The sequence below is a fragment of the Apis cerana genome, linkage group LG10 (assembly GCF_029169275.1).
Source record: "Apis cerana isolate GH-2021 linkage group LG10, AcerK_1.0, whole genome shotgun sequence".
In the NCBI taxonomy this organism is placed as follows: Eukaryota; Metazoa; Arthropoda; class Insecta; order Hymenoptera; family Apidae; genus Apis; species Apis cerana.
In genome coordinates, this window is record NC_083861.1 from 7770118 (window position 1) to 7791546 (window position 21429).

Consider the following 21429-nt stretch of genomic DNA (forward strand, 5'->3'; position numbering starts at 1 on the left):
ATAGACATTTAGATATTAAAAAAAATACTTCAATATTTTGATTTGTAATATTTAACAGGAAATTTATTCAAAAATATCTATAAAATAAATATATAAAAAATTCAATTATATGCTACAGATGCCCAATGATTTTGAATGGAAGTACTAACATCATATTCCAACACACCTAGTATTATAAATTGGATTCGAAGTAACAAGATAATTAGTTTGGAAAACATTAACGTGAAAAAAGAAGTCACAGCTGGTGTATCATTTAACATCAATCACGCACGATTATTTTAAAAATATAAAATCAATTATTCAAATGGAACTATTTTAATATTAAATGATTTAGATTTATAAATTTACATACGCGATTACATACAGAATGAGGTATTTTGTATTATCGTTTTGAATAATTTTTAAATTATGTTTTATATTAAAAAATATTTAATTTGTTAAAAAATCAAAAATAAAGAAAATATAAAAGATTTAAAAAAAAACTAAATGAAGAAATATAATACATGATATAACATATACTGATATGTAACTTTCAATATATATGTATATCTTTTATAAAATGCATAATTAATTATATTATCCAAAACGATATTATTATACATCTCATTTAGTATGTATATGTATGGATTTTCTATAGATTATTATTACTATTAAATAAAATAAAAAAATGATCATATGGGGTGAATTTGTGTTCTTTGCATACACATCAATAAATTTTGAACAGAATGTAACTTTTAATTGTATACTAAAAAATAATGCATGATTCTTTATATTTGATATGATATTGTGCCTTGGTCATTTTATAAAAAGATAAGAACAAATAGACATAGAAAAAAATATTTGTAATTACACTGAAAAAGTACAAGACTAATTATCGACTTAAAATTAAAAAAAGTTAAAAAAAGTTTAAATAGATCAAACTGTTTTCAAATAATTTTTATTCTCTTTATTAATAATATGCATCATTACAATTTAATTAAAAAAATAATTTATATTAATTATTTATATTATTATTTATGTATATTTTAAATATCGACATATAATATACATATTTTATATATATTTGTAGAATTGACTTTAATGATGCATTCACATTGGATATATTTTATATCAAATTATATTATAACAATTAATTAAATTATATTATAACATTGTATGAATGGTCTATTTTACTACTATATCACATGAATCATAAATATATAAAAAAAAAATGTAAAATAAAATCATTTAAAAATAATGTATATGATAATATAATTTAGTATACAAGTTTGGAAAAGGATTGTTCTAAATAAAATGAATTTATAATTTTTCTTGAATTTAACGCATGCAATGTTTTAAGGATTACAAAAGGCTATGAAATAAAATTTAAGACAACATTGAGAAATTTCATTGAATACTGTTCAAAAACATGGAGTATGTTGTAAAGAATACAGTCACTCTTGTACAAATATTACACATGTAAGAATAAGCCATTCTAAAACATTGTATTATCATTGAATATAAAACCCATACAAATATAAAGGAAATATTCACAAGCCAATTTATGTTTAGTATGTATTAAAAATATATAATCACCTATTTATGTTCGTGCACGCACAGATGCGCATATGTATGTAGTATATATTATATTTGAAATAGTAGTAAATATATCTCTAATTGTATAATAATATTAGTTTCTCTTTTATCAATAGGCAACTTTAGGCATCTTAAACAGGCATTCATATACTGAGAAATTAAAAAATTTAAAGTTATAAACATGATAAAACAATTAACAAAAACTTTATTAATCGCTTTACAAGGGCAGCTATTTTTCGTAGGATCGGCAGTCTGGACGTTTCATCAGAAAAGTCCTATTTCTTTTTTAAGGTTCACTTGTTTCCATACTGGAAGTTCTTGAAATTCTTCTTTAGTCATACCTAGCAATTCCTATTAGAATATATAAAATATATATATATCTCTTGTAAAACTTATTTATTACTAATAGTTTATAAAACGTACTTGAAAATGTTGTTGAGATAAATACAATTCTAAATGTGTAGGATCAACTCCTTCTGGTAGTGGTCGTTGTAATAATTGAGCTGGAGGATATGTACTTTGTGTTAATCGAACTAATTCACTCTCCACAGTCAACACTTCTCCAGGATTTCGACCATCCTAATAGCAAATTACTCTTTAAATTATATAACTTTAATAATTTTAATAATTTTGAAAAATCTAAAAATACCTCTATATTCAATTCTGCAATATCATCACGATATATCCATGTAGGAAATAAATTTATAAATTGCAAAGGTTCAAGACCAGCCCAGACTAGATAAATTGGATATTTATTAATCTCTGGATGAATTTTTTGCCAATACTGCATAGCCATTGTCATAGCTGCTCTTCTTTCAGCTTGCCATCTAACTGCTTTACTACCAGATTGATCTTCTGTTCCAATATTAGGCCACCATCCTTGCCATATCCACAATTCATTTTTATTATCCAATAAAAATAAGGCTATAATGATAACATAATGAATTTTTAAAAAGAATCATTTTATTAAGATAACGTATATAAATAATGTATATAAATTACCTGGTTGATGAGCTTGATATAAATCTTCCTGCAGAAAAGGAAATGGAGTTGGCAAAGAAGCACGATGCGGACACAATATTTCTATAGATTTAAATTCTTTAGAAATGCTTGATAAATGAAACAATCTTGGAGTATGTTCTTCTATTTGGTCTTTTTCTAACGAAATATACAGCTTTTTGTTCATTCGTCCTAATGCTATATGATAAAATATTTTATTTATTATTTTTATAATAAGTCAGATAAATATTGAATAATATTGAATAGAAATTTTCACTCACCATTAATGAATTCTTCTGGTTCCATTCCCTCGTCAATTTCAAAAATTTCTATATTGTCTTCAAATTTTAAACCTGTTTCTCGAGGTCGATTTTTTTTCAATTTAGCAGCTGCATTAATTATATTCTGAAAATACATATAATAATGCATATATATATATATATATATAAAATTTTAATTTTAAAGAAACAAAGAATATTTTATTTAAAATTTATCTATTCATTACAATATTTTAAAAGAATACTTTTTTAATATGAGGTAATGAATTAGATCCATGCCACACATAGATTTTTTTATTTTTTGTATCTAATAATATAAAAGAAGTTCTGCTTCGTAATTGACGAGTACTGCAAGGAATCTCTATTAAAGACATCTCTGACTCTAAAGTACCACGACATATATAGAATCGCCATCGTTCATCGCATTTTGTATTCATTTTTTTGCCATTATGTACAATCATTCCTCCAGAAAATAAATTCAAAAATGCTGCTGGTTCGTGTCCTTGAACTACACGAAGCTATAAAAAATTCAGATAAAATTTAAAATATTTATTTGAATAATATTTATATAATAATATTAATTTACATTGATAATTTACCTGAGGTGCTTGATCATTATCTAATTCGATAGTTAATAATGCTGCAGCACCTTGTTCATTTAAAGACGCATTTTGACCTTGCCAAATAAAATATACTGAACGATCGCGACCCTTTGCAGAATGTTTTGACGGCAAACCACTAAGTTCACGGCCTAAATAACATAGTTTAATAACATACATTATCATTATAACAAATTTAAATAAAAATTTAAATGAAATATATTTGATATCTACCAGTAATTGTAACAGAATACATCCAATGCACGATATAACTATCCCCAGAATAAAATTGTCCAATAGATGAATCATTCAAAAGAGTATGTGAAAATTCATCAATATGCCATACTTTTACATCTGTTGTTGTAACAATAAATTGTTTCATCAGCTGAAAAATAATTATCAAAAATGTATATATATTACTTATTAATATTTAAGCTATATTTTAGATTATTACATAGTTTATTATATATTGCTAAATAATAACATATTATTACCTCATTATCATACCAACCAGTACCTCTACCTAAATGAGTTCCTTCAAGAACTAAATCAACTGGAATAGTACATTCTTCTAATAGAACATTAATATTGCACATTTCTATAGTTATAGTTCCATCAACATGTTCTTCGTTTTTAATACCTCGAACTCGTATTATACCAGAAACATTTGGCCAATCAAGGAATTTTTCCCTAAAAAGTATCGTTTCGACATGTTGTGTCAACTTAGCAAGTAAACACCATTTAGGCCTGATTTTAGCAGATTTTAAATCTGTTTTTGATATAGTGCGTCTACCAATCATAGATGCCGCACTAATTGGACACACAGTACATTCTGAATAATCATATCCTTCTTGCCACATTTCTGTAGCGAGATGTGTAGCAAGTCTCTTTTTTTCAGTTGAAGCTCCTTTACCACTCCATATGTACATTTCACTGCCGAAATCGAATACTAATACCTAAATACAAAAATGTAATTATTTATAATTACATTAACTACAATATAAAATGTTAATATATTCGTGAATATTTTTGGAATCAATTCTAAATACTAAAATATAAAATATAAATAGAAATGTTGGAATAAATTTATATTAAAATGAAATATATAATTTACTAATTTAATGAATAAATCTCAATCAACATTTTATTATCATTGTTTTCTAGAATCGATCTTCCAAAATTGTTTCACATATATGTTATATGTATAACATATATTATATATATCACATATATATTATATGTAAGATATATATGCTGAAATATTACCTTATTTGGATCAAGCATTTCAATTTTTGGTATAATACCCCAATATTTTTCAAGTGGTACTAATTCTTCATCTTTAATTTCGTATACCATATTTGTATCTATCATAAATGTTTCATAAAGTTCATCTTCATCAGGATGTCCACCATCAATAACTGTTATCAATATAATGATATCAATGTTCTAAAATATTAATATATTCATATATGATAAAAAAGATGCTATTTTTACCATCCACATTATCGTTTTCTATACCAAGATAATTCCAAAATTTTTGTAGTTGACTTTTTGTACAAGTTATTTTATCTTCATTAATAATAATAACTTGAGATGTTTGACAACCAAGATCTTTATTTTGTTGAATACTCATTGCAATTTCTGCACCTCGTGCTTTTTCAATAACATTACAATATTTTCCAATGTAATTATAAACCTAAATTAAAAATATAATAAAATACATTTATAAATAATTAATAATTAATAAAATTAATAACATATTTATAAATATTTATAAGTAAATTTTGTAAAATAATATATAATAATTCTTTTAATAACCTCTGATTTTGTTACTAAAACAAAATTATCACCACTATTTATACTTTCTGCAACTGGTTCAACTAATCTCACTTGTACATGTCTTCTGCCTTTAATTAAAATTAACATTAAGTCTTTATATGGTTGTAATTTGTTAGAAGAAATATTTGTTTCTGCTATATTCCTTAGTGTTATATTACTAAAATCTTCAGTAGAAGCTAGACCAGCTAGTGCTTCCATAGCTAATGACGAGTTCTTAGCTACTGTAACATAATGCAATAACATAATATTATAGTAACTATTTAATATTATAGCAACAGTATCTATACTATTTAAAAATTTGATGTAACTTACATTTTTCAACATTTAATTGCTTCATTACTTTTTCTGCAATACCAGTTCGGATTTCAGTATATTCTGATTTCAAATCAGTACGAGCTGCAAGCGTTTTAAGTGGATTTCTAGATATAATACGTCGTCGTTTTAATCTTATATTTCGTTTTTGAACTAATCTATAAAATATGAAAACTGTTTAATAAAACTGTTTAATAAATAATTAGTATTAGTACTAATAAAGAAAAAAAAGTTTACAATTCTGATTGTGATGTAATTATATCAAAATCACTTTCATTTAAATCAACAGATTCGGCCTCGCATTTTTCTAATGAAATTCCAGTAAAAAAAGAAGTGAATGTTTCGTCATCTATCTTAGGTATTGAGACAACAGGTAACTCATTCTTTCCCATTTTCAATTCTTCAGCTATGAAATATATTTTTAAATAATATTGTTCAAAAAAAAAAATAACTCGTAAAATAACTTTTCACTAACCACTATCATCACTTGTAGGTTCAGAGAAACTTCCTCGTAATTTAATACATGAATCCTTGTTTGGACTAGTTGGCATAGACATAACATCCTTTTTGTATCCTAAAAATAAAATGCATTTTTAATGTATAGAAATTTAAATTTGAAAAAAATAATTAAAAATATTTAAATAAGTAAATAACTTTGCCTTTTTTTGTTCTAAATCTTTCAGGACGAGGAGTTTTTTTCTTTCTATCTGTAATATTTCCTGTAACTTCAATAAGTGGTGAAGATGGTCCTGGATCTAAATTTTCCAATTGTTCTACTTTCATTTTACCAGCTACTGTAAACTTTGTTACATCTGTAACAGCTATTCTTTTTTTCCAACCTTCTGTTGCGGATTCTAGCTTTCCAAGACAATCTGCAAGCACTCCTTGTTTGATACTCAATTCTTCTTTATTTGATAAATTGGAACATATACCATCCTAGCAATTTCAATTAATGATAATAAATATTGCAAAATATTTTGATTTTGTAATAAAATTTTGCAATAAAAAATTATTTAAAGTAATTTACCGATGAATTACATGAGTTATGTTCAGAAGCTATACGTCGCTTCCAATTTGTATTTCCGCTGCGTTGTAATGCTGCTAATCGTTCTGCAATACTCATACTTGGGCCATCATTAGTATCAATTGTGTGTATTTCTTGTGTTATGCTACGGCATAATCCTGGAAGAGATACACCATGTTGTTTTTCTGTTGTTGCAGTATTTGATTCACTTTCATTCGTTTTGTTGTTAATCTCGTGATGACTGATACTCTTTAACAATGGATTACACCTACAAATAATTATAATGCACGTTTATATATTATAATATTTATATACATGTTTTTTTACATAATATAATTTTATTATTTAGCAATAATAAGAATTGTATCAATAATTGTAGCAATAATTAAAACATTCATTGTCATGCGAAACTATATTTGATAAAACGTACTTTATTAAAATTGTAATAAATATTCTTATAATTTATACTTATAATCATTCTTATAATCATTATTGATATTTAATATAAAATATATTACCTGGTATGTTTTGAAAATATAGGATGGCGATTAGGAGATATAACTTCATCTTTTGTGCTACATGTTTCCTGACTTATCTTATTTCCAGATGTATGAAATGTTTCTTCATACTTTTTAGTAGTAATTGCAGTTTGAACATTATCTATATTATGTGGTTCAGATTTGAATTTTCTATTTAATTCATCTTGAGTATTATATTTGTGAAAAGGCACTGTATATTTTTGTTTAATTTTATGTTGCCTATCTTCTATATGGTTATCTTTCTTATTATAGGCACAACTCATATTCAAATCATATTCTGATGAATAATTATTTTCCATTATACTTCTTATCTGTATATAACATCTTATTTTAAAAATTATATTCTTATTAAATTTTTAATTTTTGTTATTCAAATGTTATTATTTACCTTATTTTTTTCCATATTAGATTCTAATATAGAATGTGATGAAATATTAAAAGTTTCAAGTGTTTGTTGTTCTAATTCTTCAGATTCTTTTTTAAGTACAGATTTTATTAATTTCATTCCTTCAAGTTCAGAACTTGTCTCTTCTAGTACGTTATGTATATGTAATGCAACAGGTTTTAAAATGCTTTTTGGTAAATCATCTTTAAAACAATTGGTAAAACAATTAAAATATTAATAATTTATATCATTTAAAAGTATGTTTTAATAAAATAAAAAATTTACCAGTATTTAATGAACATTGATTAATAGTATTCAATGGAGATATTCGAGAAGCTACTTCAACTTCTTCCGATGTAACTGGTTGTGTTTTATAACGAGCAGCCGGACGTCTTCGTGAATATTTTTCCAATGATAAATTATTTGAACATTTTTCAGTATCAATTTTTTTATTAAATAAACGTACACGTTCTGCTAAACTTAATTTTGAAGGATCAAATTCATCATCAGTTGTAGTTATATTATTTTCTGCCAAACTTGATTTTTTAATTAATGTAATAGTAGCATTACGTTGATTTTGTAAAACTGCTTCTTGCACTTCTTGAAAAGTTACTGGTTGAGTGTTAAATCTATCATTACCTTGATTCTTTCGTTCTCTATATCGTTGTATGTTACGTGAAGTATTGCTCGATATTTTTTGGGACATATTATTTTTTTCTTTAGAGTTTGCTTTTTCTTGTAAAGTTTTAAAATGCAATGTTATTTTAGAAACACTGTTGGTACGATGCATATCATTACCCTCTTGAATATTTTCAATATCTGTTTTTTCTTGTAAACACTGTATTTCATTATTTAAATACTCTTTATCATTCATTCTATTAAAAACTGGAGAACTACTATTATTACTACTACTATTTACAAGAAGTTCATATGAATTCAATCTACTTCCTTTTTCACTTTCAAATACTGTTGCAGTTTGATTTTCCCTTTCTATTAATTTTTCTTTTGTTGTGCTATAATTAAGTACAATATTAATTTAAAATGTTTTGTAAAATTTAAATGAATATTATTACTATCATATAAATTGTAAAATTTAATAATATAATATTATTTTAAATCTTGTAATATAAGAATATTATGATTTCCAATTTAAAAATATAATAATATAACAATATTTACAAACAATATAAAAATATTTAAACTTAAAAATTTTTTTATTTAATATTTACTTAATATTACAATGTTTTTTATTTTATGCATTTTAATAAAATATCATAAAAAAGAAAAAATATTAAATTTAATACCTTTTATAAAATTTATAAAATCAGTTTAAAAAAAAGTATTGAAATACTATCTTAAATCAAAACTTTTAGACAAACATACAGGTTGTGTGCATGCTCTGATTCTCTGTTTTCTGTAGCTTTTAGAATTGTTAGGTGATCTATAATTAAACTTGGCACAGATTCAATATCTTGCCAAAGTTACGTATAACTATATAGACTAAACACAAACAAATATTTGATATAAAACATCATATATCAAAAATATTAATAAACAATAATAAATGTATTAGAATATATTTAATATATATTATATATATATTAAATAAAAACTTCAAATTAATAAAAATTTCTAGCATAATTATTTTGTAATAATTATTTTGTCTCTAAAATAATATTTTCAGAAAAAAGTATTATAGAGTTTTAATTTAAAGATAATATTTTATATTTGAAAAATATAAAATATTTAATTTTATAAAGAATAATATTTCATTATAAATAAAAATAGTAATAAATAATCATTAAAAATAAAGATAATTCAATTTCTTTAATTACCTGTATATTTTGGCACAAGAAACAATAGAAGTATTGGCACTCTCATCATCCAGAAAAAGATCTGTTTTTAAATAGGTATTATTAGTTATTAATTTTAGTTGTGATTTTTCTTCTGATATAGCATTCACAGATATTAATTCAAGAGATCTTCTTTTATTAAGTATACCAGTAAATTCATTAGGAATATTAGAAGGTTGAATATGGCCCACTGATTGTGCTCTTTTTCGCAAAAATAAATTGGATGGTTCTGTACACATATCATTAATAACTGTTTCATCACATAGATTTAAACGGACTCGTGATTCGTTGTCTCTATTGCTGGATTGTTTCAATATAGGTCGTACAAGATCATTTTCTAATACTCCGCTCGTTCTATTTTGTAAAGTACGATTTTTAAGCATTGATAATTTTTTTGGCGAAGTCAATTCTGTTTCATAGTTACATTCATCTTGTGAATTCTTTCGAGTACATTTCAAAATAGTTTTTTTAGGTTTGTCATCATGTTCATCTGATTCTGTGCTCGATTTCTTTTTCAATATTGGTCGTGGCTCTAAAGATGGAGGATCACTACCAAATGATTCTTCTCTACTATGTTTTTTTTTTAAAATTGGTCTCACTTCAGAACTATCAAGTATTTCAGAACTACCCACATTTGTTGTTTCCATTGTAATGGTCACGTGATGGTTAATATTAGTTATTCGTTGGCTATTTGTAGATTTTCTCTTAAGTATACCCTGTGGTTCTGTAGAACTAATTTGACGATCTTCTCTATCATCTTCTCTAGATGATTTTCGTTTTAATATAGAAGTAGGCTGAGGATCTGGACTTTGATCTCTTTTAACAATTTCATCTAAAGATGATCGTCTCTGATTTTTTAATATTGGCCTAAATTCAGAATATATATTGTCAGTAGATGAAATGTCAGGTGAGCAACTGCGCCGTCGAAGTATTTCACTTTCATCTAAGCTACTGCGCTTTTTTAAAATACCATGTCTTTTATGTGTTGGTTCTCTAACAGATGGTGAAAACGTTACAGGCAAAACTGCATGATTTATTGTATTAGATACATTTTGACTAGTATCAATATCAGATATTTTATGTTTGAGAATTGAAACCGGTATATGTTGATGATTTAAAGATCCATCTTGGGAATGTTCGTCATTTGATTTTTTTAAAATAGAATTTTTTCTTGGTGATAATTGCAATATTCGCATATTATTTTCTGTATTAGAAGGAAAAATTATTTGACATGATGTAGTAGATGAATTTTCTAATCGTGATTCACAATTTGACGGAAAATTGGCATGCGATTTAAGTTTTTCTACACGTTCTATTGCAGATTTTGTTAATGCTGTTAATGCATCAACTCTTCGAGAAACTTCTGAATCACTATGTCCACCACTATTACAAAATTAAATTTTATATAATTGCAAATTATATAATTATTTTATATAACAATTTTATAAAATTGCAAATTTCAATATATAAAATAAAAAAAACATAACTACCTAATTCGTTGTACATTTAAATGTTTACTGCTTGCAGGAGAATTAAGTGAAGGCAATGTATAAGTTTTAGAATAATTTTCTTTAACTTTCTCACAAGTAATTTTTGAATCAAAGGATTTTTTACTTAAATTAGCTGATTGAAATTCATTACTAGAATTTGAAGTAGATATTGTATCAGATATGTAGCCTCGTTTACTTGATTGTCTTTTAGTTTGCTTAATATTACTTTCAGCTGAAATATAATAAAATTTTTAGTAAAATAAACTTTTTTAATAAATAATTTTCAATAAATTACTTACATTGATTTAAATGATCTTTTGCTGTTTCCATATTAAGTGATCGATTTAGATATGATTTTCGCTTATAACTTTTATCTCTTTCTCGTGGAAAATTTGTAATACTACTATTATTTGATATTGGATGTTCCTTTATAACATCATTTTATATATATATGTGTATATATATATATATATACATAATATATATTGTGTGTATATATATTGTATATTGCATGTGTGTATATATATCATAGAGACATATTACTAATATAATATATGTATACATACAATATATAAATGAATATAAAATAATTACTTACATCTTTAAATGATAAACTAGTACTAGGTTGAAGACTTAAAGGTGTAGAATTTTCAGACATAGTTAACTTTCTTGATGACATTGTCCCACCTATATAAATATAATATATATAAATATAATAAATTTTAGAAATAATTATATTAAATTATATTAATTTATTAAAAATAAATAAAAAATTAATTTTTACCATTAGGTGATATAATGGAAGCAGCACGTAATCTTGAAGCTTTGGTTTCACGAACTGGTGCTGTTTTATACAATGTATAATTTTTATTACTCTCCTTATTTTCTGATCTTGAAATCATCCGATTATTTTTTTCCAACATGGAGCTACGATTTTTATTTTCTATAAAAATATTGACAATTATAATTATTATACTGAAGTATATTACATATATCTTATAGAACTTTTTATTTTTTAGCAATTGTTTTTTGCAATAATAATAGTCTAAATTAATAAATATACAATATAGAATTTAAAAAAAATTTAAAAATATTCATCATTATTATAATTATAATTATTATTATATAATTGATATTGTTTTTATTATTTATTATTTAAAATGCTTACTGTTTATATTACAAGATATTATATTTTTTCTAATTTGACATTCTGAATTTTGCTCATTATTATGCACCTCATTATAGTGAGAGCAAATATTTTGATTTTCATATTGTATGGAATTATTTTGTGTTCTATTTGATGTTTCTTCACTAGTTGCCATTAAAACTGTAGCTCCAGCAGCTACCATTCCTAAAACCAGATAAATATTACATCTGACATTTTTAAAAATTTTATTATACAAATATATTTAACTTCTTAAAATCCAAAAATATAGGTCATATAAGAAATAAATAAAAATGAAATTAAAAAATTTAATAATTTTTCAATAATATAATATTATACATGCTATTTTCAATAAAAATAATAATTGTAAATGTTTTGACAATAATTCATTTATTTCTCATGAATTAGAATATATATATACATGATACTGAATTTAAAAATAATATTAACAAAAATTTTCACCTGTTTTGAATTGAAATTTAAGCCTACATATTGTTACAAAGTATAACATGAAAGATTTCATCGATAATGATAACGTTATATTTGTCAAACTTAATAACAATGTTGAAAATGTTTACAAAATTCTAATATTATACAATATGAATTATAACAGAAATTTTCCTCACACTTACTGATCTAATATAATTTTTGTTTCATTGTAGAACTGTATCACGATTTCAAAAAACAAATTTACAAATAATCAAGAACACAACCAGTGACGCAGATCAGTTATGTCGTTATCACAGTTATTCAATAAATGTACTACTTATAAAATATATATAAAAAATATCTATTAAAATTGGATAAATACAAAATATGTAAAATTTTAATTTTATCGCGAACAAAAATTTAAAATAGAAAGAAAAATTTATAAAATAGCGAAAATTGCACAGGTATTAATCATTACAATTTCTCTCATAATGAAGTAAAACGAGTAAAACCGAAGCTAAGAATTAAACTAGATGGCGTTACTTGAATTAAATAAATATATTATTATAAAATGATAAAAAAGTAACACATGTGATTCAATGGAAAGTATACAGATTTTTCAAAAACTTAAAGTGTTTTCAAGTTTCTCTTTTATATTCCTCATATATTTTAATATTATTTAATTAATAACAAGAATTAATAAAAGAATTAATAAGAACGAGAATTTTTTAATATAAGATTGAAACTAATATTATATATATAAACATTATAATTGTAATTTAATAAAAATAAAAATTATAAATCATATTAATATTTATAATATTTAAATGTTAATATTAAATATTAATATCAAACTAAAATATATTGTGATATACAATAATTGAAAAAAGTAGAAAAAAATATTTAAATTATTTATTATATATTTATTAAATTATATAAATGTGTGAACATAACTTTTATTTTTTAGAAATATGCAGTTCCAAAATATATATAGAAATAATTAAAACATGGATAATACGGAATTATTATTCTTTGATACATTTTCACATGATATTTCTGAAGTAAGTATAAAATTATTTTATTTATATAATAATTACATCAATAAAACTATTTATTTATTGCAGGAGCTTAATTTAGATTTAGTTCAATTCCCAAAACCTGTTTATATAAGTGAAGTTAGAATTATTCCATTAGGTGCTAGAGTACAAGCTGATTTTCCTGGAGGTGTTCGTTTAGGGTATTTAATTAATTAATAAAAATTATATATTAAGATAAAAAATAATTTTTCTTTAAATAAGTTATAAATTAAATAATATTATATTATATAGGGCCACAAATCCATCTCAATTTGAAATTGAATTTTTTGTAAATGATTTAAGTAAGCCTGGTGCTTCTACATTTGAATCTCTTGGAGAATTGGAATATAAACAAAATATTCATATTCAATTAGAATGTGAAAGGAAACAAATACCAACAGATGGATTAGTACTTAGGGGCTGGTATACTACTATTACTTTAGCAGTTTATGGAACATTAACTAAATCTTTAAATAATCCCCAAGAAGTTGTTAGTTCAGCTGCTGGTTCTGCAACTTGTGTTACTGGATTAGAAGAAGTAGTAGAAAATACTACTCAAATATCAGAACAACAATCTGAGTGGTATTATGAAAATCAAGCACAAACAAACTCAAATGTAAATGTTTTATATATATTATGTAAATTTATAATTTAATTTTAAAACAATAATTTTAAAAAATTTGCATGGAATTTCCAGGAAACATGTGTTGCTGCAACACCCCCTCCTCCTATACAACCAATTCAAATAGTAGAATCATCCAGAAATTCAATCTCAGATACTGGAAAGACAGAAGTGGGTCATTGGGAAGAAGATACTACAACTAATACTTTAAAATCTACAAAACGTCCTTCTTCACCTCCTTCTGAATCTTTAGTATCTTTAAGTCCTGAATCCATATCTGCTGAAGAAGAAGAAGGAGAACAGGATGGTGCTGATCATGAAACAGGAGAGCCTTTTGAACCTATATTATCTGATGAAGATATAATGGCAGATGATATACCACCTACTACAGAATATGAATGTGAAAATATACAGCTAAATAATATTTATTCTTTAACACCACCTGATTTATTGGATTTGGAAGAATCAATGAATGTCACTGAAGAATATCATATTAACAAAGAAATGTTGGATAAGATTCATGAAATATTTCAATCTATATCAAAATCAGTTTTACATTTTAATAATGCCTCAGGTCAGGAAAAAGAGGCATTTGTTCATAATTGCGAATCGTTATGTGCAATACTTACTCCTTTTCATTTGAATAATACAGATTTTAATGATTTAACTAATATTGTAAATGCTGGCTTAGATATGGATCTTGCTCGTGCTCAACCTCAACCAGCTTATAAAGTTCGTCATGTTAAAGTTGGTGTACGATTAGCGGAAACTTTGTGTAAACTTCCACAAGGTCCAGAAATACTATTAAAAGTAGATGCACCTTATAAATTATTAGCATTGTGCATGCGCGAAAATGTAGCACTTCCTGTGAAACTTTCCGCTCTTCGTACATTGGATGCTGCATTAATAAGTCCAATAATTGTTAAAGAGTTTCTTAAATCAAAAAATAATTTATATAAAAATGCTTTAATGATGTTAGATACAGCAAAATTAGCAAGATTAAAATATGCTTTATGTTCATTATTACGGAAAGTACATACATATGAATTTCTTGGTGAAATGAAAGAAATTGATGAATTAGCTATCATTGAATTAACAAATACATATATATGTTCACCCACATTAATGGCTCAACCAAAACGTCAGCTTCCTGCTGGAGCTCAAATGGAATTTGAACGAGAATATAATCGAAATCCTCGATGTCATTTAATAGCATATTTTGAGTATCACAAACTATTATATCATATTTTATTTGCTCTTACTTCTCCAAAATCGGATTTAAGTTTAATTAAAGCTGCTCGACGTTTTCTTTTACGTATTTCTGATACTAAAGAAGGTTTATTGTATTTATTAAAAGAACCAGAAATTACTAAATTAATTTTAAAAGCTTTAAAATGTGATTTACCTGGAGCAGGGTCAATTTTAGGTTGGCGATTACAAGTTGTACAATGTTTATTACATTTAAAATATCAACCTTCTGATTGGATAGCTTTAAAAAAACTTCATTCTTTTTTAATATATTCTAATGGATTACAAGCGATAATAACAATACTTCCTACAGGAGAATTCATTGATATTTTAATTCCTTATCTTTCTGATCCAAATCTGTGTGAATTTTCTGCGGAAATTATTTCAGCAACAATTCGTTATTCTGATCGAATAGAAATATTTCAAAACCGTGCTACAATTATTTTAGAAAAATCACGAACTCAAGCAGTTTTAAAAGATGTTACATCATATTTAACTACAGCTGCACAGCCATCTCATTGGAATTATGGAGATGTTTCTCCATTAGTTACATGCATTAGGAAAAATGCAGATAAAGCAGCTTATCTCCCAGGACAATTAATTACAGCATGTAGAATTTTATATTATCTTGTTTTTCCTTCAAATAATGATGTAGATCCAATGGAACCTTATATTGAACTAAAATACAGAAATGCATTAACTCAATTATTTGCTGCGGATGGTTTAACAGCTCTTATTGCAGTTATGGCAAATATTTCTGAATTTTATGAACAACCATTTTTACATCGTGCAGCTTTAATAGGTAGAAGAGGTTTAGCACTAGTTGCATTACTTCTTCCATGTGTAAGATTAACAAGAGCATTATTAGAACGTCTTATGAAATGTATGGCTACAGATTTCAAAGATTTAACAGCTGTGATACCGTTACTTGGAGTTTATTCATTAGTAGAAGCTATTCCTTCTATTCAAATTGTCCAAACTTTGTCTGAAGAAATAGTAGGAACACTTTTAGTATTCACACAGGCTGTGGATTCAGATGGATCGGGAAATGTAGCAAAATCATTGTGGACGCAAATGTTAGGTGAAGTTCTCAAAATGGTTTCTTTAAGTCCATGTAATTTTATACCAGGATTGAAACTTTTAACGAGACTTTTACCACCAGTTTTAACTTTGAAAGAAACAATGACTGAAGATGCTACTCGAATTTTAGGTGTTAGAAAATTATGGTCTGCTCATTTACAAGCACAAGCTAATAATTTAACTGAAACATTGCGGTTACTTTGCGCCAGTTGGAATAAAGATTTATTAATTCTTCTTTCAAAAGTATGCAAACAATTAAGTGATTTAGCAGCACCTACAGCATTACTTGTAGGTAGATGTTTATTAGATGGTATAATAGCTGCCACACCATTAGAAAATAATGTTTTAATTCTTACTTTACTTAGCGAACTTGCAAGACATGCACCTATGAAGGCTACTTTGTTAACTTTAACTAGCCCTGCATCTAGAGCACAAGTTAAATCTGATCAAAAATACCCACCTGTTATTGAAATGATGTGCACAGCACTTAAAAATACAAACAATATTAGAATACAATATGAAATTCTTGATATCTTTGAAACATTATGTGATTATACATTAAGTCTTATGCAAGAAGATATTAGTGAGCCATTTGAAAAAAGACTTACACATTCAGTACCAAGTAAAGAACCACTTTTATCTATTTTAGCTGTATTAATTGATATATTAGCAACTAGTACAAAATTTGAAGTTGAGATATTACAAAGTACACTTCGTATACTTTTATCTCTTATTAATCATAATTATGGTTTATATCATGTAAAAAGTTGTTTAGAAAATAATCCTGATGCATTACGATCATTATTAGATCATATTTCGGCTTTAGAAGAGCCAGAAATTCAACTTATTGTGGATTCAACTATAATGTTTTTAGAAAATTTAATTACATCTGAATCACAAGGAAGATCTTTATATCTACGTATACAACAATTATCAGCTCTAATATTATGGGATAAAAATGATCATCCATTGGAAAAAATAAAACGTGCACAAGAATTAGTTGAAATCTTAAAATCTGCAGAAGATAAAGAAGAAAAAGAACCAATTCCAGAAATGTTGGAACCATTATTACCAACTCCCGAAGCTTTATTGAATCAATTTTCTCAACGATGTTTGGGTACACCAGATCTTGCTTCTAAACGTCCAAAAAAATTTACATTTATATGTCCAAATCAAGCTCCAAATGAAAATACAATAGATTTATTAGCACTTGCAGCTGAATTACTTCCTACTGACTTTAATTTATTATCAGAAGCTCAAAATTTATGTTCTAAGATTCCACCTGATGATGCTACTCAACCACTACAATCAAAAACTCAAACTGATGATCAAGAAACTAGAGATGTACAAAAACAAGCTATATCTCCTGTTTCTAAAGTAAAACAACCATTTGGTAAATTTATATTCATTGTATATTTTTCATTATAAATTTTAATAATTAAATCATTTAAAGATCAACTGATCAATTTTATAAATTTTAATAACAATTTATAATTAATGCTTAATGATAACTTAATGATTTAAATTAACATAATTGATCAGGTTGCCTTTTTTAAATATTCATTTCATCAATTTAAAATTAATAATAATTTAATTAAAAAATATTTCTTCACAGTTACACCTATGCGAGGTCGGACACAATTTACCAATTCTTTAAGAGGTGGTCCAGTAGTGGGCAATGTAGGCAGAGGGGCAGATCCATTTAGATCAAGACCACCAAACACTTCGCGACCACCATCGCTTCATGTAGATGATTTCGTTGCATTAGAAACATGTGGAGCACAACCAACGGGACCTACAGGATATAATAAATTGAGTATTCGCGGAACATGTCCTTCACGTGCAATCAACACAGGAACAAGAAGTCGCCCTTGGACACAAGAGACTCGCCCTCCTTATCTTCGTTAACTTTATTAAGATTATCTTTATTGTCCATTAATCATTTGATATTTTGATTTATAAGAATTTTATATTAATAATTTAGTATAAAAATATTTCTCTTATAACATTTATTTTTTATAAAATATAAAACAAGGGTATAATTATAATAATATAATAGTAATATATAATAATACAGTAGTGTATTATAATATGTGAATATTATAATTTAAGTTTTATTAAAATAATTGTGTGTGTGTGTGGATGGATGGGTAGATGGGTGGGTGTAGAGAGAGAGAGAGAGAGAAATATGTATACATATAAAGGAGAGAGGTATTAAGAAAAAAGAAATATAAAATAAAAATATTAGTTTCTCTCTCTCTCTCTATATATATATATATATATATATATATATATGAAACTACATTGAGGTTTTATACAATATAAATTAACATTAAATCAGATTGTAAACAAAAAGAAAATTTATTTTGACAATTTTATATTATTTTGTATTTTTTCTTTCCAATTTTCATATCTTATTTTAAAGTCATTATAATCTTTCTTAATTTTATTAATTTTTGCATAATTATATTCGCCCTAAAATATTACATAAATATATCAATACAAAATGTATAAATTATAAAAATAGTTAATATAAAATAATTTATAATAATTAATTTACCTTATTTCCAATAATTTCTAATGTTAATTCATCAAATTTTTCTAAGTTATTTAATATGTTTTTTGTTGGTATAACATTATTATGCAATATATATTCCATTAAATGCAATATATATACAAAATTCTTATAACGACATGCATTGAAAAATAATGTTTCTAAGACTATGAAATTTGGTGCATAACCAATAGTATCCATTTGTTCTAAAAGTTCTATTCCATCTCTGCACCTAATACATCCAATAGCCAATACTCCAAAAGTAATAATATTTGGTGTAAAATGATGATTTTGAATTTCATTCAGTACATCCTTTATTAAATATAATATTATAATTAAATATTACTTATTATAATTAAACATTATATTGATTGTAATTAAAGTAATTACTTACTTTGGCAGCATTGTATTGTTTTCTTAAACATCTTCTTTTAATAAGCATATTGAAGAAAGTTATATCAATTTTAAAATTATTTGATATAACATATTTAAGATAATATTGTTCTGCTTCTATTGTAGATGGAAGTAAATCTAATATTAATGTTGTTGTTTTTAAATCAGGTTTTACATCATCACTTTTCATACGTTTTAAAAATTTATCAATTCCACCAAATAAAAGAAATCGATTTTCTTTTAATATATTATTCAAATTTTTAGATAATAATTCATTGGTATTACTTATGTCTATTTCTGATTTTTCATTGTTTGATATAAAATAATTATATTTTTTAAGCATAAGAATAAGAGAAGTAGTTAATATTGGTGGAGAATCTAATAAATCCGATCTTCCAGTATTCATAAATTGAATCTGAGTATTCTTTGAATTTGGTATCAAAACGTCATTTATTTTTAGATCACCAAAGTTTGTTTTTTTAATTGCCCTTAAAAGAAGATTATAATGAAATATATTTGGCTTCATTTTAAGTATTTTCATTTTATGCCACAAGCATAATGCATATTTTAATCCATTTTTTGTATCAGTGATTATTGCATGAAATAAAGCAGAAATTATATCCTTTGAATAAATGCCATTATCTTTTGCTTCATCTGCTATTTCAAAAGCAATTGAAATTTGATCATGCCAACTATAAGCCTTAATAAGGGTTGAATAATGTATATTATTTAAATTTATTTTTTTTTCATAAAAATATTTTCTTAAAAATGTTAAATGTTTTAATGCTTCTTCTCTATCATTAGATTCAGCACAAGCATTAATTAAATTATTATATATATGTGGAGTAACAATTAAATTTCTTTCTTTTATTTGTTTATATAATTTAAAACATTGTTTAATATCACCTTGTTTAGCAAAAGCAGATATTAAAAGCCTATATATATATATATTAGGTTTATCATTATTTTCTTTCATTAAATCTAATACACTTAAGGCTAATTGTAAATTTTTATTAATTAAATGAGATTTAATAAGTTTATAATAATTTTCATAAGTAAATTTTGTTCTCTTTGGAATTATATTTTCAGTAAATTTTTCTTCTTTCTCTTCCATTTTATCCATTTTAATTCTCTCATATTTATTATATGAAAGATATCCAAACATATTAGGATCTTTTCTTAATGTTTTTATACAAAATTTTCTATTAGAAATTGATAAATATGAAAGATAAAATAAATCTTTCATATCTTTTATATTACAAATGTTTCTTTTAAATTGATTTTTATTATGAGATAATATGATATATAAACATGTCTTATTATTTGTATAATTAATATAATTATATCTTTGTAATGTACATAAAAATTGTTTTGTTTGTTTAATATGACAAGAATGATCACTTATATAACCTAGAATAATCTTTAATTTTAAAAAACAGTTTGTTTCTATAAAAACCATAATTAATAATTTATTTTCCTTTTTAGTTAATTTTCTTAAACTATTATTATTTTTTTTTTATTATTTATTATATTAAATCTTATATTATATTATATCAAATCTTTTAGTATCATTAATTTTAACGATTGATTTTCAAAACAAATATATTATCTATATATTCTTTTATTATAAAATAATCACAAAACAATAAAAAAATACATAATTTTTATAATATATATTTTTTAATATAAAGAATACGTTTTAAAATTTAATTAAAATAAAATTTTAACTAAAATTTATTATTATGAGAAAAAAATAAGAAAAGATATTTAAAATAAAGAAAGAAGATTATAGAATATGTATTTCAAGTCAAAATATTTGAACATATATATAAAAAATGATATAAATCTATTTACTAAATCTATTTCATGAATTATATAAAAAGTAATATATATTTAAATTATTTAATTATATATTGATGAAATTTAATTACAAAATGGCACACTAGCGCTAAGTACAACTACAATATAC

General features: G+C 24.4%; 4 protein-coding genes across 10 annotated transcripts in view; 2 read left to right on the forward strand and 2 right to left on the reverse strand.

Annotated features, from left to right (window-relative positions):
• Window positions 1-1667, forward strand: part of LOC107992436 (MATH and LRR domain-containing protein PFE0570w) — a 129547-nt gene extending 127880 nt beyond the window's left edge. For both annotated transcript variants that reach the window (XM_062080036.1, XM_017048292.3), the window contains exon 8: window positions 119-1667. The gene's annotated coding sequence lies outside the window, so the exon portion shown is untranslated. The remainder of the gene's footprint in view (window positions 1-118) is intronic.
• On the reverse strand, window positions 924-12832 carry LOC107992435 (supervillin). Of its 3 annotated transcripts, XM_017048289.3 has the most exons (28): window positions 12521-12662; window positions 12062-12244; window positions 11678-11836; window positions 11492-11580; window positions 11193-11319; window positions 10894-11125; window positions 9552-10786; window positions 9386-9446; window positions 7836-8563; window positions 7554-7753; window positions 7145-7476; window positions 6630-6894; window positions 6262-6538; window positions 6078-6176; window positions 5840-6008; window positions 5603-5760; window positions 5270-5511; window positions 4946-5147; window positions 4718-4869; window positions 3946-4407; window positions 3686-3836; window positions 3452-3603; window positions 3098-3370; window positions 2856-2979; window positions 2578-2772; window positions 2225-2499; window positions 1999-2154; window positions 924-1926 (listed from the first exon to the last, which is right to left on the reverse strand). In XM_017048289.3, the coding sequence occupies exons 1-28, from the start codon at window positions 12579-12581 to the stop codon at window positions 1840-1842; spliced, it is 6846 nt and encodes a 2281-aa protein (XP_016903778.1). In that variant the 5' UTR covers window positions 12582-12662; the 3' UTR covers window positions 924-1839. The 3 variants fall into 3 exon arrangements, with proteins under 3 accessions (XP_016903778.1, XP_016903777.1, XP_016903776.1); XM_017048288.3 differs by lacking the exon at window positions 12521-12662 and adding an exon at window positions 12691-12832 and having other exon boundaries at window positions 9386-10786; XM_017048287.3 differs by having other exon boundaries at window positions 9386-10786.
• LOC108003191 (protein virilizer) lies at window positions 12811-18605 on the forward strand. Of its 4 annotated transcripts, none has more exons than XM_062080037.1 (6): window positions 12811-12951; window positions 13455-13548; window positions 13612-13724; window positions 13816-14179; window positions 14261-17906; window positions 18129-18605. In XM_062080037.1, exons 2-6 carry the CDS (start codon window positions 13495-13497, stop codon window positions 18419-18421), a joined length of 4470 nt encoding a protein of 1489 aa, XP_061936021.1. In that variant the 5' UTR covers window positions 12811-12951; window positions 13455-13494; the 3' UTR covers window positions 18422-18605. The 4 variants fall into 4 exon arrangements, with proteins under 4 accessions (XP_061936021.1, XP_061936022.1, XP_016920810.1 ...); XM_062080038.1 differs by lacking the exon at window positions 12811-12951 and adding an exon at window positions 12963-13088 and having other exon boundaries at window positions 13454-13548; XM_017065321.3 differs by lacking the exon at window positions 12811-12951 and adding an exon at window positions 13060-13376.
• A 245-nt stretch (window positions 18606-18850) lies between these two features.
• On the reverse strand, window positions 18851-21375 carry LOC133666759 (pentatricopeptide repeat-containing protein 1, mitochondrial). Its single transcript, XM_062080046.1, has 3 exons — window positions 19462-21375; window positions 19074-19379; window positions 18851-18988 (listed from the first exon to the last, which is right to left on the reverse strand). Exons 1-3 carry the CDS (start codon window positions 20917-20919, stop codon window positions 18875-18877), a joined length of 1878 nt encoding a protein of 625 aa, XP_061936030.1. The 5' UTR covers window positions 20920-21375; the 3' UTR covers window positions 18851-18874.
• Between the last annotated feature and the right edge of the window lie 54 nt (window positions 21376-21429).

Bases quoted from the DNA above. Each gene is read 5' to 3' on its own strand.
- LOC107992435 (XM_017048287.3), bottom strand. From the start codon at position 12,581: ATGAAATCTTTCATGTTATACTTTGTAACAATATGTAGGCTTAAATTT. The intron at 11,837-12,061 runs GTAAGCATTTTA...ATATTTTTATAG, and splicing joins AATATCTTGTAATATAAACA to AAAATAAAAATCGTAGCTCC. The intron at 6,895-7,144 runs GTAATATATTTT...AATTATTTGTAG, and splicing joins ATATTTTCAAAACATACCAG to GTGTAATCCATTGTTAAAGA.
- LOC108003191 (XM_062080037.1), top strand. From the start codon at position 13,495: ATGGATAATACGGAATTATTATTCTTTGATACATTTTCACATGATATT. The intron at 13,549-13,611 runs GTAAGTATAAAA...TATTTATTGCAG, and splicing joins TTTCACATGATATTTCTGAA to GAGCTTAATTTAGATTTAGT. The intron at 14,180-14,260 runs GTAAATGTTTTA...TGGAATTTCCAG, and splicing joins AAGCACAAACAAACTCAAAT to GAAACATGTGTTGCTGCAAC.
- LOC133666759 (XM_062080046.1), bottom strand. From the start codon at position 20,919: ATGGTTTTTATAGAAACAAACTGTTTTTTAAAATTAAAGATTATTCTA. The intron at 19,380-19,461 runs GTAAGTAATTAC...TATTTAATAAAG, and splicing joins AACAATACAATGCTGCCAAA to GATGTACTGAATGAAATTCA. The intron at 18,989-19,073 runs GTAAATTAATTA...GTAATATTTTAG, and splicing joins TAGAAATTATTGGAAATAAG to GGCGAATATAATTATGCAAA.